Genomic DNA, 18,253 nt, shown 5'->3' with positions numbered 1-18,253 from the left:
TCTCTTTGCTTATTTGAGCTGTTCTTGGCATAATATGGACTTGGTCTTTTACCAAATAGGGCTATCTTCTGTATACCACCCCTAACTTGTCACAACACAACAAATTGGTTCAAACGCATTAAGAAGGAAAGAAATTCCACAAATGAACTTTTAAGAAGGCACACCTGTCAATTGAAATGCATTCCAGGTGATTACCTCATGAAGCTGGTTGAGAGGATGCCAAGAGTGTGTAAAGCAGTCATCAAAGCAAAGGATGGCTACTTTGAAGAATCTCAAATATAAAATATGTTTTGTTTTTGGTTACTACATGATTCCATAGGTTATTTCCTAGTTTTTATGTCTCTACTATTATTCTACAATGTAGAAAAGAGTAAAAATAAAAACCCTTGAATGAGTAGTTGTGTCCTAACTTTTGACTGGTACTCTAGGTCTACTAAATTTACCAAAAGTCCACACCCTGCAATCATTCTGAGAACCTCAACTTCCTCATAATGTCTATTTGTGCACATTTAAACCAGGCGATGTCATCATGATAAGATGAGTCTCAGTGCCTCTTATCCTTTCAACGAAGTATGTGACCCGTGGAGGGGAGGTCACAACACTGCTTATGGTAGAAGTTGAACTTAGGTCAGTTCCCCCTCCCCATGTCCTTATCTTTGAAAACATTTTGCCGAAATGTCAAACTGACAGCATCTAGGGGCACCATTAAAAACAACAAATTCAAAGCCACCTCTCTTTTTCTCTTATATCCCTCTCTGGTCTGTAGAAACTGCGTCCTCGGGGTCTGGAGCTGCAGCAGGGGGAGCTGGGAGATCTGGTGGAGCAGGAAATGGCCGCCACATCGGCCGCCGTGGAGTCAGCAGCTGCCAGGATAGAGGTAACCAGCTCAACGTGTGTATGGGTGTGTGTGTGTATCACCACCATCACCAAGGAAGACCCAGACTAAAACAGAAATGTGTGTGTGAAAAGAATCCTCTGGTTTCATTTTAGTAGTACCAACCAAAAGGTGTCTAATTTACTCTATTGTATCCTATTGACAGGACATGCTCAACAAGTCGCGTGCTGTCGACACAGGGGTGAAGATGGAGGTCAACGAGAGGTGAGTCTCCCACTCCTGGGTTGTGTTCATTAGGCACCGAATGGAAGAAAACGGACTGAAACAGGGAGGGACTACCTGGACGTGTCCAGTGAGAAACGCACATTTTTTTCATCCCCTTTTACAAATCGTTTTCATCGCGTGCCCTAATGAGCACAACCCTGGCTTTGAGAATCACACAACTTTCAAATGAGTGAAACGTTTCATATCAAGATCTGTTGCACAGTGGAGCTGCTGAATGAATGTGTCCTCTATCGCCCCCCATAGGATCCTGGCCTCCTGTACAGACCTGATGCAGGCCATCAAAGTGCTCGTGCTGTCTTCCAAAGATCTGCAAAGGGACATTGTGGAGAGTGGCAGAGTGAGAAACAGAAACCTATCATATGTGCATAATAATATACGGAGTGGCTACGGTTCCGGATTTTCTGGAACCTGACTTGCCGGGGCTAATAATATGGAGATTTATGCGCATGTGCTGTATTTTGTTTTATGTAGCTGCTGCCTTCTCTGCTGCCAATGTAGCTTCTGCTCAGTGCTCCCACTATCACTTGACATGGAGGGGGAAACGTCATATTGTACACTAAAGATATGGCCGACATGTTCCAACTATGCATTCCATGCCTCAAGCTTTTTTTTCTTCTCCAAGGTGTTATGGCTCAAACCGGTGCGCCTGGTCCCTACTACCATACCCCGTTCAAAGGTCCCTACTACCATCCATACCCCGTTCAAAGGCCCCTACTTCCATACCCCGTTCAAAGGCACTTACATATTTTGTCTTTCCCATTCACCCTCTGAATGGCACACATACACAATCCATGTCTCAAGGCTTAACAATCCTTTAACCTGTCTCCTCCCCTTCATCTACACTGATTTGAAGTGGATTTAACAAGTGACATCGATAAGGGATCATAGCTTTCACCTGGTCAGTCTGTCGTGGAAAGAGCAGGTGTTCCTAATGCTTTGTATACTCAGTGTATATTCCAATATAATATTTTTTTYGACCAGGGGGCAGCATCCATGAAGGAGTTCTATGTCAAAAACTCTCGCTGGACGGAAGGCCTCATCTCAGCCTCCAAAGCCGTGGGCTGGGGCGCCACAGTCATGGTGTAAGTAGTATCACCCTTTCTCTTCTAACTTAACCTTGTATTACAGCAGTGTTGTTACTTCTCCACAACACCATCGTATTCTGGAATACACTCATTTAGGCCAGAAGATTTTCCTGACTACATAACCTGACCAGAAAAAAAAACTCCACCCCATGCTGTATAGCCTATAACCGTTGAACTAGTGGCATGATGCACTACAGTACCCATAATGCTCTGTGTAATATATCCCATAGAGATGCAGCAGACCTGGTGGTGCAGGGCAAGGGCAAGTACGAAGAGCTGATGGTGTGTTCGCATGAGATCGCAGCCAGCACTGCACAACTGGTGGCTGCATCCAAGGTGAGACGGTACTTCTTATATGTAATGATTTGTGGTAACTGAAACTTTGTGCGTGCAAGCGTGAGACACTCACTCACAAACGGATCTACACATGCCAAGTTAGATCTCTCTCATCACTCAGTGTGTCAAACATATCTCCACATGTGTTTAAGACACACCCATGACCCATTCCCGTTGGTGACCCATCCACTCTCTGGTCTGTTGGGCAGGTGAAAGCAGACAAAGATAACGCCAACCTGGGCCGCCTGAAGCTGGCATCCAAAGGGGTCACACAGGCCACTGCCGGGGTTGTAGCCTCCACCAAGTCCGGGAAGTCCCAGATCGAGGAGAAAGGTGAGCGGATTAACAGTAGCTTGCCCGTGGATTTCCCCAGTGAGCGATCAACGTGAGATGTATTGTGACTGAATGTTTTGTGAGCGAATGCTTCATTTCTCCCTCCTTTCTCTTCATATGTCCCTCCCTTTTCTCTCTCTCCTTTCTCCATCTCTCTCCCTCCTATGACTGTGTGCTTCAGACACCATGGATTTCTCCAGTATGACCCTCACTCAGATCAAGAGGCAGGAGATGGACTCACAGGTAAGAGCAATGTGGGGTGGCTATGTGTGTGTTACAGGTCTAAGTAAACTGTGTTTTTGTGTGTGTTGTCAGGTTTCTGTTCTAGAGCTGGAGACAAAGCTGCAGAAGGAGCGAGAGCGTCTAGGAGAGCTAAGGAAGAAGCACTACGAGCTGGCCGGGGTGGCCGAGGGCTGGGGGAAGGAGGACGAAGGTGCGTATCTGTGTCTCAAGGTGATTACGCAGAGGCACTATGGCAGAAATAGCGATTGTGTGTAATTGGTTGTGTTGAAGCCCAGTCTAATACCCCTCTATTCTCCTCACAGGTACAGGTTGAGGTCTGCTCCCCACCTCTCCTCCAACCACAAGACTAACTTCTCTCTCGCTCTGCCTCTTGCCCCATTTATACACTCTCTTTGGTCTTTCTCTTTATTTTTTAATCTTTTATGAAAGCCAAATAAAAAAGGTGCTTTTTTAAAATGATCTTGTTTCCAGTTGCTTCCAATTGGACATTGATGAGGAGGGAAAGTGGAGGGATGGATTGACTACCTGCCTGGCCCCTCCCCCTCGACTGTTGAGAAATACCACACCAGCTGATGGTTCCTCTGTCTTCTACCAAGTATTTATTTCAGTTCTCCAACGGTTCACATTGTCCCAGTCAGAGCAGCACCAGTGTGACTGTGGAGCGACCCACCACGAGCACAAGTTCTTCACAACCAGACATCCTAGAATGCATTGCACAAGGACCAATCCCTCATCAGAGGGAGACTTGACTGATTGCCACATAGACCCCACCCCTTGCCCTCCCCCTGCCTACCCATGTCTCATCAGTGCAACGAAAACAGGTGTGTTTTTCTCCCACTAAACGGTTGTGTTGTTATTCTAAGTGGTAGGGGTTGTTAACTGGTACCCTGTGTTAGAGGGAGAGCTAACCCCTTCCCTCCCCCACTGCCTCACCACTTTTCTTTTCTCTTGGATCCTCTTTTTCCACTCACTGTGAGCGTTTACATCCCTAACCCAAACCTAAGCTATACGCCCACCGGGATACGGACTTATGGCTTTTCGCCTCCTGTTTTAAAGACCATGATGACTGTTGTTGTTGTTATTATTAGAGTTGACTGTTTAGACGCCCAGCTACCCTGTGGATACAAAAAAAGCCCCGGCCCATTTAATGGGGATTAGGTTTGCTAAAGGCACAAGTGTAGCGTGTCTGAGCAGCCAGAGGACTGTTGCTGGAGTTGAAGCTAGAGATGAAGTGGTGTGTGTATGTGTGTGTGTGTGTGACGGTCTGGGGCTGCTTTGAACCCCTGGTTGTGTTCATTAGGCACAACACGGAAGAAAAGGTAGTACCTGAACGTGTCCAATATGAAACGCTTGTTTCCGCTTTCTAAATGGTATGCTACGCCGTGTCCTATTGAACAGGACACTGATCATGCTGGACCGTTGATTGGCTGTGTGGCTCTGAGCTTCTTGGTGTCTGTAACGTGGTTGGAAAAAGGACTCCCATAAGCTGACGTCTGATAATTTACTTTTCTCCCAGGCACTCCCCCCTTATTGATTTGAAAGGAATGGACTTGTGTAAGGAATCTGGTGGAGTGAGCAAGTAATAAGCAGCAAGGTGGGGAATTGGAACGCAGCCCTACACACCCACACTGCTGGGTTCTTATCAGCTTCACCAGACGACGTAGCTGTAAAGCCTAGACAGAGAAACCGATAACTTCCATCATCATCTGTGTACAGTAGCAATAACACCTGGGCTGTGTTCATTAGGCACCAAATGGAAGAAAACGGACTGAAACAGGGAGGGTATACCTGGACCTGTGTAATATGTTACATTGTCACAAGAGGGCAGTGTTGCACAGCAGAGCTACCACATTAGAGACTCATCATAAATTCTCCTCACCTCTCTTGCCAGTGGTCGCTACTGCTCTTCAATCTGGCTTTATGAAAAGATATGAGGATATCGTATGTTGTCGAGTACACCATGAGTGTAGGGTTTCATCCAGTATTTGTTTTCCTTTCAAATACTTTAGCTGCGCTTGATTGAGCTTGCCTGGCGCAATGGAACCAATGAAATAGTCCCAAATATACTTCAAAACACGCCCATCTGGCACTCCAGTTAGGCTCAATGAAACGCAATGCAATTCAAGAAGTATTCAAAAAAATGTATGAATCCTATTTGGACCCTGATCTGGTTTAATCACAGTATACTTTCTCTGTGTGTGATGCTCTTTGAGTTTGTCTTCCTGTGTGTCTTAAAGCCCCATTGAGGTTTTATTATTCTGCTCTGCTTTTGGTTGTTTTATATAAAAAGTTGTGACACTGGGTATTTAATGATTTAACGTGTACTTCCTGGTTATTGACCTCTCACCCTTTTGGTTTGTGTCTGTAGTCCAACCAGCTCAGCCAGCCTTTCAAACTGCCACTCACTGTAGTCGATGAGAAACACACAGTACTCAAAATAACATTTAAATAATGTCTTTGTATGATATACTAAAAACTATGTATGTGCGTATAATTTTTTCAGTTTTTAAAATTAAATATTTCAACTTTAATATGACAAGCTTGTTTTTTTGTTGTTGCTCACTTCAATGCAGACTGATCAAGGTAAGCTGCCACCATTTTTTCAAAGTCCTTGAAATGTTAATGAATATTTCATGTTTAAAACCCTTAATCATTTGAATGATACATTTTCCTAATCACTTGAGTGACTCGTGGGTTATTTCCAGATAGCCCGTCCCATTCCTCTTTCAGGACGTTATCTCATGTACTCTTTCTAAGGATTATATGTGATGTAATGCACTTGGAGAATTATTATGAAACATTTTAATCATAGTGATTGATACAGGAGCTGTAGGATGGATGTCTGGCTCTGTACTGTTAGGAACGGTCAAGAGTGGATTGTCTAACGTAATAATTGTTTAATGTAGCAAGATGAACTAAGTTCCTTCTGTGTGAGTTGTACAGTAATACTGTTATATAAACGTGATTAGTTGTGGACGGAACACCGTTGTTTAATGCCAAGACAATGGGACTAAAGGTAGATGGGGGGGTCAAACCATACCATGCCTTTCATATCACTTAATCTATTCTGCACAGTTTTGAATAGTAGGGGTATAGTATTTACACAGTATTAACATCCATCGCAACCATTGTTACTGCTATAGTATACATTATGGACAGTAAGATGGACTGGAGAAAGAACATCCTCTTTCAATGTTCAGCTAGAGCCTTTGTGGAAAGTATTGATTTGATTTCTTGCATGGAAAAACAAAGTTGTGGTCCTTTTAACTGTCTCCCATTGATCTGAGAGTAGACTAATGCACCAATATCCCGCTTTCTTTTCCACTCATTAAAGGCCTGTTTACAAATACCAAGAAACGTACCTGATTCAAGTCAATTCCTTGACATCTGTATTTAATAAGACATTGCTGCCAACATCAATGCCCGAGAAAGTACACTGTTGGTTAAAGTTATGTACAGCCGTTTAGCATTTGTCTTCTTCATTCTTTGAACACCGCTCCTTATTGTAACACAAGGCTTCTGTGAAGTTGCCTGTCATGTAGAACAGGTAATTGTGTCTGTCTGCTCTATTCATTATATTTCTGTCTGGAACATTCTGAACATTTCACCTCATGGAATAGACCACAGTATCCAGCTGTGGATTTCAAAGTGGAAATTGAGCGTAAATCAAAGTATATAATCTGAGACACATGTGGAGATTACAACAATCTCTAATCTAGAGGGGAAAGTATGAACTACAGAGGGTAGTGCGTATGGCCCAGTACAACACTGGGGCCAAGCTTCCACCAATCCAGGAACTCGACACCAGGCGGTGTCAGAGGAAGGCCATAAAAAGTGTCAAAGACTCCAGCCACCCTAGTCATAGACTGTTCTCTCTGCTACCGCACGGCAAGAGGTACCGGAGCKCCAAGTCTAGGTCCAAGAGGCTTCTAAAAAGCTTCTACCCCCAAGCCATAAGACTCCTGAACACCTAATCAAATGGATACCCGGACTATTTGCATTGCCCCCCCCCTCTCTCTTTTACTCTGCTGCTACTCTCGGTTATTATCTATGCATAGTCACTTTAATTACTCTACCTACATGTACATATTACCTCGACTAATTGGTGGCCCCACACACTGACTCTGTACCGGTACCCCCTGTATATAGCCTTGCTATTGTTATTTTACTGCTGCTCTTTAATGATTTGTTACTTTTTTATAATTCTTTTAGGTATTTTTCTAAACTGCATTGTTGGTTAAGGGCTTGTAGGTAAGGTCTACTACGCCTGTTGTATTCGGCGCATGTGACAAACACAATTAGATTGGATTTGAACCTGCATTAACTCCTGAATCAGTTTTTTTTCAATCTCCCACACACTTCTATACTGCATACAGACAGCAGTGCAGTACCATTCTTCATTGTGAACAGGTGTCAGGCCCTACATGTCCTCTGTGTACTGTACTGGTACTGTAGGCCTCAGCTATGGCTGATCTGTGTCCTCTTCCTGCCTGAGACCAGACCCGAGCACCCGGCGACGACATCTGACCAGACACACACACCACAGTGACTGTATTCCTTTTTAAAAATATATTAACCAGAGTTTACCCAATGTATACAGTCATTTTCAATTGTTCATTATTAATGTCTTGAACAACACTGTGGAGGATGCTGTTTGCTCAGCTGTTGTTTGGCTGATTTGTGTTGTCGGTTTATGTTGTGTTGTGTCCTCTCTAATCCATTACAAGCAGGGAGGGGGAGGTGGACGGGGAGGTGTGATGCATGCCTCCAAGAGAGGCTGAGCTATTTTTAGTTCCCTGCGGTTGGTTGGGAGCTGAGCAGGCGCTAGGCTCTATAAAATTGAGAGAGCTCTCTCGCTATACTGCGACTGAGGTTCTCGTCATAATGCCTGGATAGACCCCATGCCCCAAACAAACAACACATCCATTCAGACACTACAGCTCCCTAGTTGCTGTCATCACAGATGTTGATCTTGACTTTTTTTTTTTTTTTTTTTGTCATCTGAAGTAAATAAGCTCTGGGTCATTTTATCATGTTTTATTTATCAGATATTGACTCTGGTTCTGTTGCATAGTGCTTTGGGTATATGAGAAAAACGATATATCCAACTGAGGAAAACTGGACAATGACAGTAGAACAACGCCCTTAACAGCACGTGCAGAATCCCAATATAAGATGGAGTCTAACTAACCATCACATGCTAGCTCATTTACAGGATGAGTGTTATCAGGGCCAGGAGTTTTTCTTTTCTGACCACATGACCTGACCAGATAAAAGTATTTTTGTCTAGCTGCGTCACAAGACTTTATTGTAGAGTTGACCTTTTCCTCTACTTGGAGCCAGGAGGTGCTGTAGTCTTTGTGTGCCTTTACAGGGTTAAAGCCCTAAAAAGGAGCCATTATTGTGAAGCCAGGCCATGTGAATGTAATCACTGTTCAATGTTTGTGTGAATAAGGGTGTCAGCCATAGGAACAATAAACTATGATCAAACCCAGCCTGCCTCACTGGAGGTCTTTTGATTACATTGTTTTCGCTTGCCTTGCACATTGAACAAAAGTCATTGTGCATAGTTAGAGGCAGTTTCGTGAGCCAATGGTAACTTCCTTCATACTGGACACAGACATAGACACAGAAATTGTATCCATAAGTTCATCTGTCTCTGGGGACGTAGATTAATTTCCAAAATCCCGAAGTATCTCTTTTAAGAGACTCTTCAATAACTGTCAAGTGACATGAGGTCACTGGACAATAAAATAAAGAGCTGTCTCTCTAAGGGCTGTGGTTCTTGAAAGCAAGCAAACAAACAAAACAGCAAATGATGCTGCATTCTCAGGGGCGATGATGTTTCACCAACACAGACTGAGACGGAGTGCCTCCTGTACACTGGACAGCTTTTAGAGGTTAGCCGAGTTCCTTATGGTGAGACATCACACCAATATACCCTTTTAACAAGTAGGGAGGCAGTGTTGCTGTTCGTTTTTATAAACTCCCAATGAAAACCATACATCTTTAAGAAGAACAGAGGGAAAGTTACTAGCTACGGCTCTAGTCACAGGCATAGGACCGTTTTGAGTGTTGTTTCTCAATCTGTTCACAGAAAGATGATTTGACGCTTGTGGGTTTGTCGTGAAGCCTTGTACGGCTAAAAGAAGACTCAAACGAGCAAGGCAATGAATTAAGTAGGAGGGTAAAGTACATTCATTGTGTTTTCTTTCCCTGCTATAGACAGTCAGTGTGTGGGTTGGTTTCTGTCCTCAGGCCGGGGCAGGGAAACAGTAGGAGCAGTGAAATGTCAGGAAGCGAGTCCTAACTCGCCCTCTGCGTCGGCTGTGGTCTGTACGGAGAAGACTGGCTGATTGACGGGATGATCGGGGGAAGTGATGATCACACAATGATATGAATGAACAAGTCCAATCATTCATTCAACCTCTTTAGATGTGTGCATCCTCTTTCTGTAATCAGGTGGTACAGTATGTGTAGTAGAAAGGGGTACAACTTTGGATTTAGAAGTGGGAGGGACATGTCTTATTTATTTATATATATTAGACCAGTGGATATCTGTCCTTTGGTCTGATGAGTCCAAATTAACCAAAAATCTAAAATTTGGACTCATCAGACCAAGGGACAGATATCCACTGGTCTAATGTCCATTGCTTGTGTTTCTTGGCCCAAGCAAGTCTCTTCTTATTGGTGTACTTTAGTAGTGGTTTCTTTACAGCAATGTATTTATATGTACATACATATAAATAGTGGAAAAACAATGGCAGCTTCACCTTTATCTATAGCAGCTCGAGTACTGGCTACATCACCACTTCTAGCCTCATCAAAAGCAAATGTGATTATTTTAGCTCAACCCATGCTGTTTTAGTTGGAACGGGAACAGATTTTAGGGGAGAGTGTGTGGGCTGATGTCACACCTGCAAATTGTCTGTTTCTGTATATCTCTTACCTATCCCCTCCTTTCTCACTCCCTCTCCTATGCTTTTCCTCCCTCCCTTCTCCCTCGCTGTCCCTCTCCTTTCACTATCTTCTCCCTCGCCTCTCTCTCTCTCTCTCTCTCTCTCTCTCTCTCTCTCTCTCTTTCCAACTTGTCTGGTGGATGGGTTTCCAGGGGAGGCTTGGTGCCAGGCTGAGAAGGGGCTCCGCTGCCCGGCCGGTCCGCCTCGCTCTTAGATCATTGCAGCAGATGTTGCTGTGTTTGCATTGGGTCCTATCTCTTAGTAACCGCACAGGCTCTATTTTGTAGAGCTGTGGCACGGTGGTAGGAGCTGGTGTTGTGCACTGTCTGTCTGTCTGGACCCGGCCTTTACACCCTCAGACCAATGGGCCATAAATATGGCGTTGTGAAACAAACGGATAGAGTTATTTTGTACTATGAATAAAGTAAGAAAGGAAGCACAAGGCATTTGCTTCACCCAAGTGCTGCTTTAGTTTAACCTGTGGCAGCAATTGCACCCATCAGCTATTAGCCCAGAACTGTTATGAAAGTATGTGAGCCATACTGTATCACTCAGCCTTCGTGAAGGTACTGTGTTGCCTACTACCAGGGGTGCAACTTTCACTGGGGATGGGGGGACATGTCTCCGCCCGCACATTCTGAAATTGCATTTTTGTCCCCTGGAGTTCTATCATTGGAATGTGATACAAAACGAGGCAACAGTGTGCTTTAGGACCATGCGGCCACCTCCGAGCAGTTGGGTAGGCTGTTTGGAGTGTTTATCCGACTGGATAAAAAAGTATATACATATATACAGTACCAGTCAAAAGTTTGGACACAGCTACTCATTCAAGGGTTTTTCTTTATTTTGACTATTTTCTACATTGTAGAATAATAGTGAAGACATCAAAACTATGAAATAACGCATAATGCCAAGAGTGTGCAAAGCTGTCATCAAGGCAAAGGGTGGCTACTTTGAAGAATCTCAAATATAAAATATATTTTGATTTGTTTAACACTTTTCGAGTTACTACATGATTCCATATGTGTTACTTCATAGTTTTGATGTCTTCGCAAATATTCTACAATGTAGAAAATAGTAAGAATAAAGAAAGACCCTAAAATGAGTAGGTGTGTCCAAACTTTTGACTGGTACAGTATATGTTCAGTGTATCAGCATAGAATATGATAGTGACATAGGCTAAGGACAGACCAGAGCTATATATATACAGCCATATACAATATATATACACAAGATGTAGGCTATTGTATGTATGTATGTATGTATGTATGTATATACACTGCTCAAAAAAATAAAGGGAACACTTAAACAACACAATGTAACTCCAAGTCAATCACACTTCTGTGAAATCAAACTGTCCACTTAGGAAGCAACACTGATTGACAATACATTTCACATGCTGTTGTGCAAATGGAATAGACAAAAGGTGGAAATTATAGGCAATTAGCAAGACACCCCCAATAAAGGAGTGGTTCTGCGTGGGTGACCACAAGACCACTTCTCAGTTCCTATGCTTCCTGGCTGATGTTTGGTCACTTTTGAATGCTGGCGGTGCTTTCACTCTAGTGGTAGCATGAGACGGAGTCTACAACCCACACAAGTGGCTCAGTAGTGCAGCTCATCCAGGATGGCACATCAATGCGAGCTGTGGCAAGAAGGTTGCTGTGTCTGTCAGCGTAGTGTTCCAGAGCATGGAGGCGCTACCAGGAGACAGGCCAGTACATCAGGAGACGTGGAGGAGGCCATAGGCATTTGCCAGAGAACACCAAGATTGGCAAATTCGCCACTGGCGCCCTGGTGCTCTTCACAGATGAAAGCAGGTTCACACTGAGCACATGTGACAGACGTGACAGAGTCTGGAGACGCTGTGGAGAACGTTCTGCTCCCTGCAACATCCCCAGCATGACCGGTTTGGCGGTGGGTCAGTCATGGTGTGGGGTGGCATTTCTTTGGGCCGCACAGCCCTCCATGTGTCGCCAGAGGTAGCCTGACTGCCATTAGGTACCGAGATGAGATCCTCAGACCCTTGTGAGACCATATGCTGGTGCGGTTGGCCCTGGGTTCCTCCTAATGCAACAATGCTAGACCTCATGTGGCTGGAGTGTGTCAGCAGTTCCTGCAAGAGGAAGGCATTGATGCTATGGACTGGCCCTCCCGTTCCCCAGACCTGAATCCAATTGAGCACATCTGGGACTCAGTTCTCGCTCCATCCACCAACGCCACGTTGCACCACAGACTGCCCAGGAGTTGGCAGATGCTTAGTCCAGGTCTGGGAGGATATCCTCAGGAGACCATCCGCCACCTCATCAGGAGCATGCCCAGGCGTTGTAGGGAGGTCTACCAGGCACGTGGAGGCCACACACACTACTGAGCGCCTCATTTTGACTTGTTTTAGGACGTTACATCAAGGTTGGATCAGTCTGTAGTGTGGTTTTCCACTTTAATTTTGAGTGTGACTCCAAATCCAGACCTCCATGGGTTGAATAATTTGATTTCCATTGATCATTTTTGTGTGATTTGTTGTCAGCACATTCAACTATGTAAAGAAAAAGTATTTAATAAGAATATTTCATTCATTCAGATCTAGGATGTGTTATTTTAGTGTTCCCTTTATTTTGTTGAGCAGTGTATATATATATATATATATAGCTCTGATCTGTCCTTAGTGACATATTCTATGTCACTATCATATTCTGTTCTATAGAGAAGGAACATGGACCCTGATACTTGATACCATATGGTGGTATATAAAAGACCAACATAGCACGCAGAACACATCCAATACAGGTATCAAGGTGATGCTTTAATTGACCAAGTTCCAATGATATTGTCACTCCTATATCTCCTCCTTTTACAAAAGACACTAAAATGGAAACATTTTCAAAGAGTAAAAAAGTAGTAAATATCGTTCAACCGACAAGGGCTATACCAGAGAAAGCATGGCAAGAATCCAAATCATATGACGATCATAGATAAGAGACATTACATATTACTATTTACATTTAGTAACACAGTCAGATTTACATAAATTATAATATATGTATGCAGTGCCTTCGGATAGTATTCAGACCCCTTGACTTTTTCCACATTTTGTTACATTACAGCCTTATTCTAAAATTGATTACATTTGTAAAAATCCTCAGCAATCTACACACAATACCCCATAATGACAAAGCAAAAAAAGGTTAGGGTTTTGCTAATTTATCAAAAAATACAAAACAGAAATAGCTTATATAAATAAGTATTCAGACCCTTTGCTATGAGACTCGAAATTGAGCTCATGTGCATCCTGTTTCCATTGATAATCCTTGAGCTGTTTCTACAACTTGATTGGACTCCACCTGTGGTAAATTCAATTGATTGGACATGATTTGGAAATGCACACACCTGTCTATATACAGTATAAGGTCCCACAATTGACAGTGCATGTCAGAATAAAAACCAAGCCATGAGGTCRAAGGAATTGTCCATAGAGCTCAGAGACAGGATTGTGTCGAGGGTACCAAAACATTTCTGCAGCATTGAAGGTCCCCAAGAACACAGTGCCTCCATCATTCTTAAAAATGGAAGAAGTTTGGAACCACCGAGACTCTTCCTAGAGCTGGCTCCCCAGACGAACTGAGCAATCGGGGGAGAAGGGCCTGGGTCAGGGAGGTGACCAAGAACACGATAGTCACAGACAGAGCTCTAGAGTTCTTCTGTGGATATGGGAGAACTTTCCAGAAGGACCACCATCTCTGCAGCACTCCACCAATCAGGCCTTTATGGTAGAGTGGCCAGATGGAAGCCACTCCTCAGTAAAAGGCACATGACAGCCCGCTTGGAGTTTGCCAAAAGGCACCTAAAGATTCTCAAACCATGAGAAACAAGATTCTCTGGTCCGATGAAACCTGGCACAATCCCTACGGTGAAGCATGGTGGTGGCAGAATCGTGCTGTGGCCATGTTTTTCAGCGGCAGAGACTGGGAGACTAGTTAGGGTCGAGGCAAAGCTGAACGGAGCAAAGTACAGAGAGATCCTTGATGAAAACCTGCTCCAGAGTGCTCAGGACCTCAGACTGGGGCTAAGGTTCACCATCCAACAGGACAACGACCCTAAGCACACAGCCAAGACAACGCAGGAGTGGCTTCAGGGCGAGTCTCTGAATGTCCTTGAGTGGCCCAGCCAGAGCCTGGAATTAAACCTGATCGAACATCTCTGGAGAGACCTGGAAATAGCTGTGTAGCAACGCTCCCCATCTAACCTGACAGAGCTTGAAAGATCTGCAGAGAATAATGAGATTAACTCCCCAAATACATGTGTACCAAGCTTGTAGCGTCATACCCAAGGAGACTCGAGGATGTAATCCCTGCCAAAAGGTGCTTCAACAAAGTACTGAGTAAAGGGTCTGAATACTTATGTAAAATTTCATTTTTTWATTTTAAATAAATTAGCAAAAATGTCTAAACCCGTTTTTGCTTCGTCATTATGGGATATTGTGTGTAGATTGTCCTTACCCCCCCCCCATCAATGTAATCCATTTTAGAATAAGGCTGGAACCTAACAAAACATGGAAAAAGTCAAGGGGTCTGAATACTTTCCCGAAGGCACTGTATATTAAGATCTATCATTTACAAAAACATAATGCATTATATCACAAAAAGAGAAAGGCTATCCATAACCTTGGCTTTTAACAACAATTCTCAACCCCACAGTTGGCAACATTTTGACCCAAGCAAAAAACATTTTATATATATATATATGTGTTTGGTCAATTTATGGTAGATGGGTGGGTTCTTTGGTTGTGCTACAGCCTCTGATTGGAAGTCTCGACTGCCAGTCAGTTGCCGTGGATACCATGGAGATTAGTTTGATTAGTTGTGTTGCTTAGTTGGCTTCTGTTCAGAAAATCCACAGGTCTACTGTACAGCTTTGCTGTTCAGTGTTTTAAGTGAGGGCCAGGTAGTAAATTAGTGTGTGTAACAATCTATGAACTGCTATGGTCATCCCAGACTGAAAGAAAGCTTCAGAACATCAACCTTTCAGAATGTCATAAGAGCATCTCCTAAAGGCCTCCACATCCTAACTGCTTCAGTGGCCAAAACACTAGAACCAATCTCCAAGCCTGTTCAAGTCAGAGCTTCAAAAGTCAAAGATGTTCAATTTAATCCAAAGTGGTGATGGTAGATGTATCCTGACTTACATCAGACATAACACATGAAGGATCCAAACATCGCAAGACATGATTTCAGGCATCTACGGATGATGGAGAATGCCGAAACACTGACTGAGCAGATTCTTCTCAGAGTTTAGACTTAAATCCTTCACACTCCCTATCTTCCTGACTCTCACAACAACAACTGCTGCCGCTGAAACCTAGAGTGGATCACACAGCTGTGCAACCAGCTGCTACTACAACCTCACAACCAGGGTGGACTAGAATCCAGGACCTGCCCTCTCCCTGACCCTCCTCCCCTTAACCCTTCCCTCACCCAGCCCCCAGAGGCCTCATCACTGTCCCAGCTGGCACGGCCTTTGGTGGATCAGATCAGCTGGATTTGGGGATAATCATCTTAGGCCATCTCATTCACATACAGACGAGAGCTCCCATCAGCTCTTTAACCCAAGGCTACTGACCCTGCCAGGGCCTGGTCCCTCCTCACACTGCAGGCCAGCCAGCCCTAACATAGATAGTAACACAACAACACTGGCCTTGGCCTGGCTCTCCATCTGAAGAGCTACACATCAGGCTGGGATGTTGGTCTGGGACATGCATGTTTGTTTGTTTGTTTGTGTGTGTGTGTGCACGTGTGTGTGTTTTCTTGCCATTGTGCGTGTGTCTGGTGGTGTCCATCCATCCCCAATGACATCCTCCTCCAGTCCAGACACACACAGAACCCAGAGGGGCAGGTCAGGCTGCTACTACAGCCACACACACACTCCCCTACAACCTCCACCCTGGAGGCTGCTGGTGTGTCATCAGGAGGGGAGGATAGAGGTCCATGGTAAATCAAAGTCGCACACTCACCCCCTTCCCTCCCATCCACCCCCATTCAACCCCGAACCGAGTCACGGACGGCGCTTCGTCTTTCAGTCCCAGCCATTGTCCTTGATCATGTGGGCCAGCTCGATGATGAACTTGCCCTCCTTGTACTTCTGACTGCTCTCAAAGGCATGCTCCTGTATTGGAGTGTCAGGGTGGGGGAAGAGACAGGGTGAGGGAAAGGGGAGAGAGAAGGAGGGAGAGATGTAGGGAAAGGGGAGAGAGGGAAGGGGGAGAGAAGATTAGGCTTTTCCAGGATGAGAAATTTCACACTCATTGCCACTGAAAACACTGTCCTCTGATTTCACCTCCAACCTAACTGAACCACGTCATATAATGGAGCATTGCAAGGAGTGCTGTAGACCACTGCAGATTACAAATGTAATCAAATGTGTTTTTACTGTACATCTCAATATCCTGTTTAGTCTTTCCTATTCAAGCAGAGAGACATTATCAGGTTTCACGTTCTGGAAGTCCACTCGGTCAAGCGTCTCTGGAACTCGACGACGGTGTACAAACAACCGTGTCAGGAATATGAGTGGCCTCACCCCACGTTTCGTTATATCTGGACAGACGTGTGAGGTATGTGTGTGAGTCATAACAACCCCCCCACCCCACACACACATAGTGTTCTGAGGGGGGAAGTGGCAGTGACTACCGGGCATAAAGCCATGCTGATAAACGGGACAGCTGGTATGTGGAGCAGCTGTGTGTTCCACATTGACCTGCTGCTAGAAATACCACCTTTACTAAGCACTGAACATGGAGGCACAATTATATTTCAGTGCAAATATAAAGCTGTCCACATCTATTCCTAAAATATATATACACAGGGGAGCAACTGGTTTTAGAAGTGGGGGGGACAGAACTTTTTTTTATCCAGTTGGAAAAACACTCCAAACAGCCCACCTGATCGCTCAGAGGCATCCGCATGGTCCTAAAGCACACCATTGCCTCGTTTTGTATCACATTCCAATGATAAACAGACAAAAATGCAATGTCTGAATGTATATATATATATATATATATATATACATACAGTTGGAAGTTTACATACACTTAGGTTGGAGTCATTAAAACTCGTTTTTCAACTACTCCACAAATTTCTTGATAACAAACTATAGTTTTAGCAAGTCCTACTTTATGCATGACACAAGTCATTTTTCCAACAATTGTTTACAGACAGATTATTTCACTTCTAATTCACTGTATCACAATTCCAGTGGGTCAGACGTTTACATACACTAAGTTGACTGTGCCTTTAAACAGCTTGGAAAATTCCAGTAAATGATGTCATGGCTTTAGAAGCTTCTGATTAGGCTAACTGACATCACTTGAGTCAATTGGAGGTGTACCTTCAAACTCAGGCCTACCTTCAAACTCAGTGCCTCTTCGCTTGACATCGTGGGAAAATCAAAAGAAATCAGCCAAGAACTCAAAAATTGTAGACCTCCACATGTCTGGTTCATCCTTGGGAGAAATTTCCAAATGCTTGAAGGTACCACATTCATCTGTACAAACAATAGCACACAAGCATAAACACCATGGGACCACGCAGCCGTCATACCGCTTGGAAAGGAGACGCGTTTAGTCTCTTAGAGATGAACGTACTTTGGTGCGAAAAGTGCAAATCAATCCCAGAACAACAGCAAAGGACCTTGTGACGATGCTGGAGGAAACAGGTACAAAAGTATCTATATTCACAGTAAAACGAGTCCTATAATCGACATAACCTGAAAGGCACCTCAGCAAGGAAGAAGCCACTGCTCCAAAACCGCCATAAAAAGCCAGACTACGGTTTGCAAATGGCACATGGGGACAAAGATCTTACTTTTTGGAGAAATGTCCTCTGGTCTGATGAAACAAAAATAGAACTGTTTGGCCATAATGACCATCGTTATGTTTGGAGGAAAAAGGGGGACGCTTCTGGCGGTGGCTTTCCACTCTAGTGGTAGTCATGAGACGGAGTCTACAACCCACACAATGGCTCAGGTAGTGCAGTTCATCCGGAATGGCACATTCACTGCGAGCTGTGGCAAAGAAAAGTTTGCTGTGGTCTGTCAGCGTAGTGTACAGAGCATGGAGGGCTAACTAGGAGACAGGCCAGTCTCAGGAGACGTGGAGGAAGGCCCGTAGAAGGCAACACCCAGCAGAA

General features: G+C 44.2%; 2 protein-coding genes across 6 annotated transcripts in view; one reads left to right on the top strand and one right to left on the bottom strand.

The window, feature by feature from the left end:
- The window catches only part of LOC111949548 (huntingtin-interacting protein 1), a 45,318-nt gene extending 39,670 nt beyond the window's left edge, over nt 1-5,648 (top strand). For 3 of the 4 annotated variants that reach the window (XM_023966823.1, XM_023966822.1, XM_023966825.2), the window contains 9 exons: nt 767-877; nt 1,041-1,099; nt 1,364-1,457; nt 2,102-2,202; nt 2,436-2,541; nt 2,751-2,874; nt 3,056-3,117; nt 3,190-3,327; nt 3,420-5,648. In XM_023966823.1, coding sequence (XP_023822591.1) covers nt 767-877; nt 1,041-1,099; nt 1,364-1,457; nt 2,102-2,202; nt 2,436-2,541; nt 2,751-2,874; nt 3,056-3,117; nt 3,190-3,327; nt 3,420-3,467 — 843 coding nt within the window. In that variant the 3' untranslated portion in view covers nt 3,468-5,648. The remainder of the gene's footprint in view (nt 1-766; nt 878-1,040; nt 1,100-1,363; nt 1,458-2,101; nt 2,203-2,435; nt 2,542-2,750; nt 2,875-3,055; nt 3,118-3,189; nt 3,328-3,419) is intronic. The other variant, XM_023966824.1, reaches the window with a different exon arrangement.
- A 7,210-nt stretch (nt 5,649-12,858) lies between these two features.
- LOC111949556 (protein yippee-like 2) overlaps nt 12,859-18,253 on the bottom strand; it is an 18,404-nt gene continuing 13,009 nt past the window's right edge. For both annotated transcript variants that reach the window (XM_023966838.2, XM_023966839.2), the window contains exon 5: nt 12,859-16,235. In XM_023966838.2, coding sequence (XP_023822606.1) covers nt 16,146-16,235 — 90 coding nt within the window. In that variant the 3' untranslated portion in view covers nt 12,859-16,145. The remainder of the gene's footprint in view (nt 16,236-18,253) is intronic.

This window comes from Salvelinus sp. IW2-2015, linkage group LG22, assembly GCF_002910315.2.
Source record: "Salvelinus sp. IW2-2015 linkage group LG22, ASM291031v2, whole genome shotgun sequence".
NCBI lineage: Eukaryota > Metazoa > Chordata > Actinopteri > Salmoniformes > Salmonidae > Salvelinus > Salvelinus sp. IW2-2015.
The sequence above is the reverse complement of the archived record's forward strand: the minus strand, read 5'-3'. Positions and strand labels throughout refer to the sequence as shown.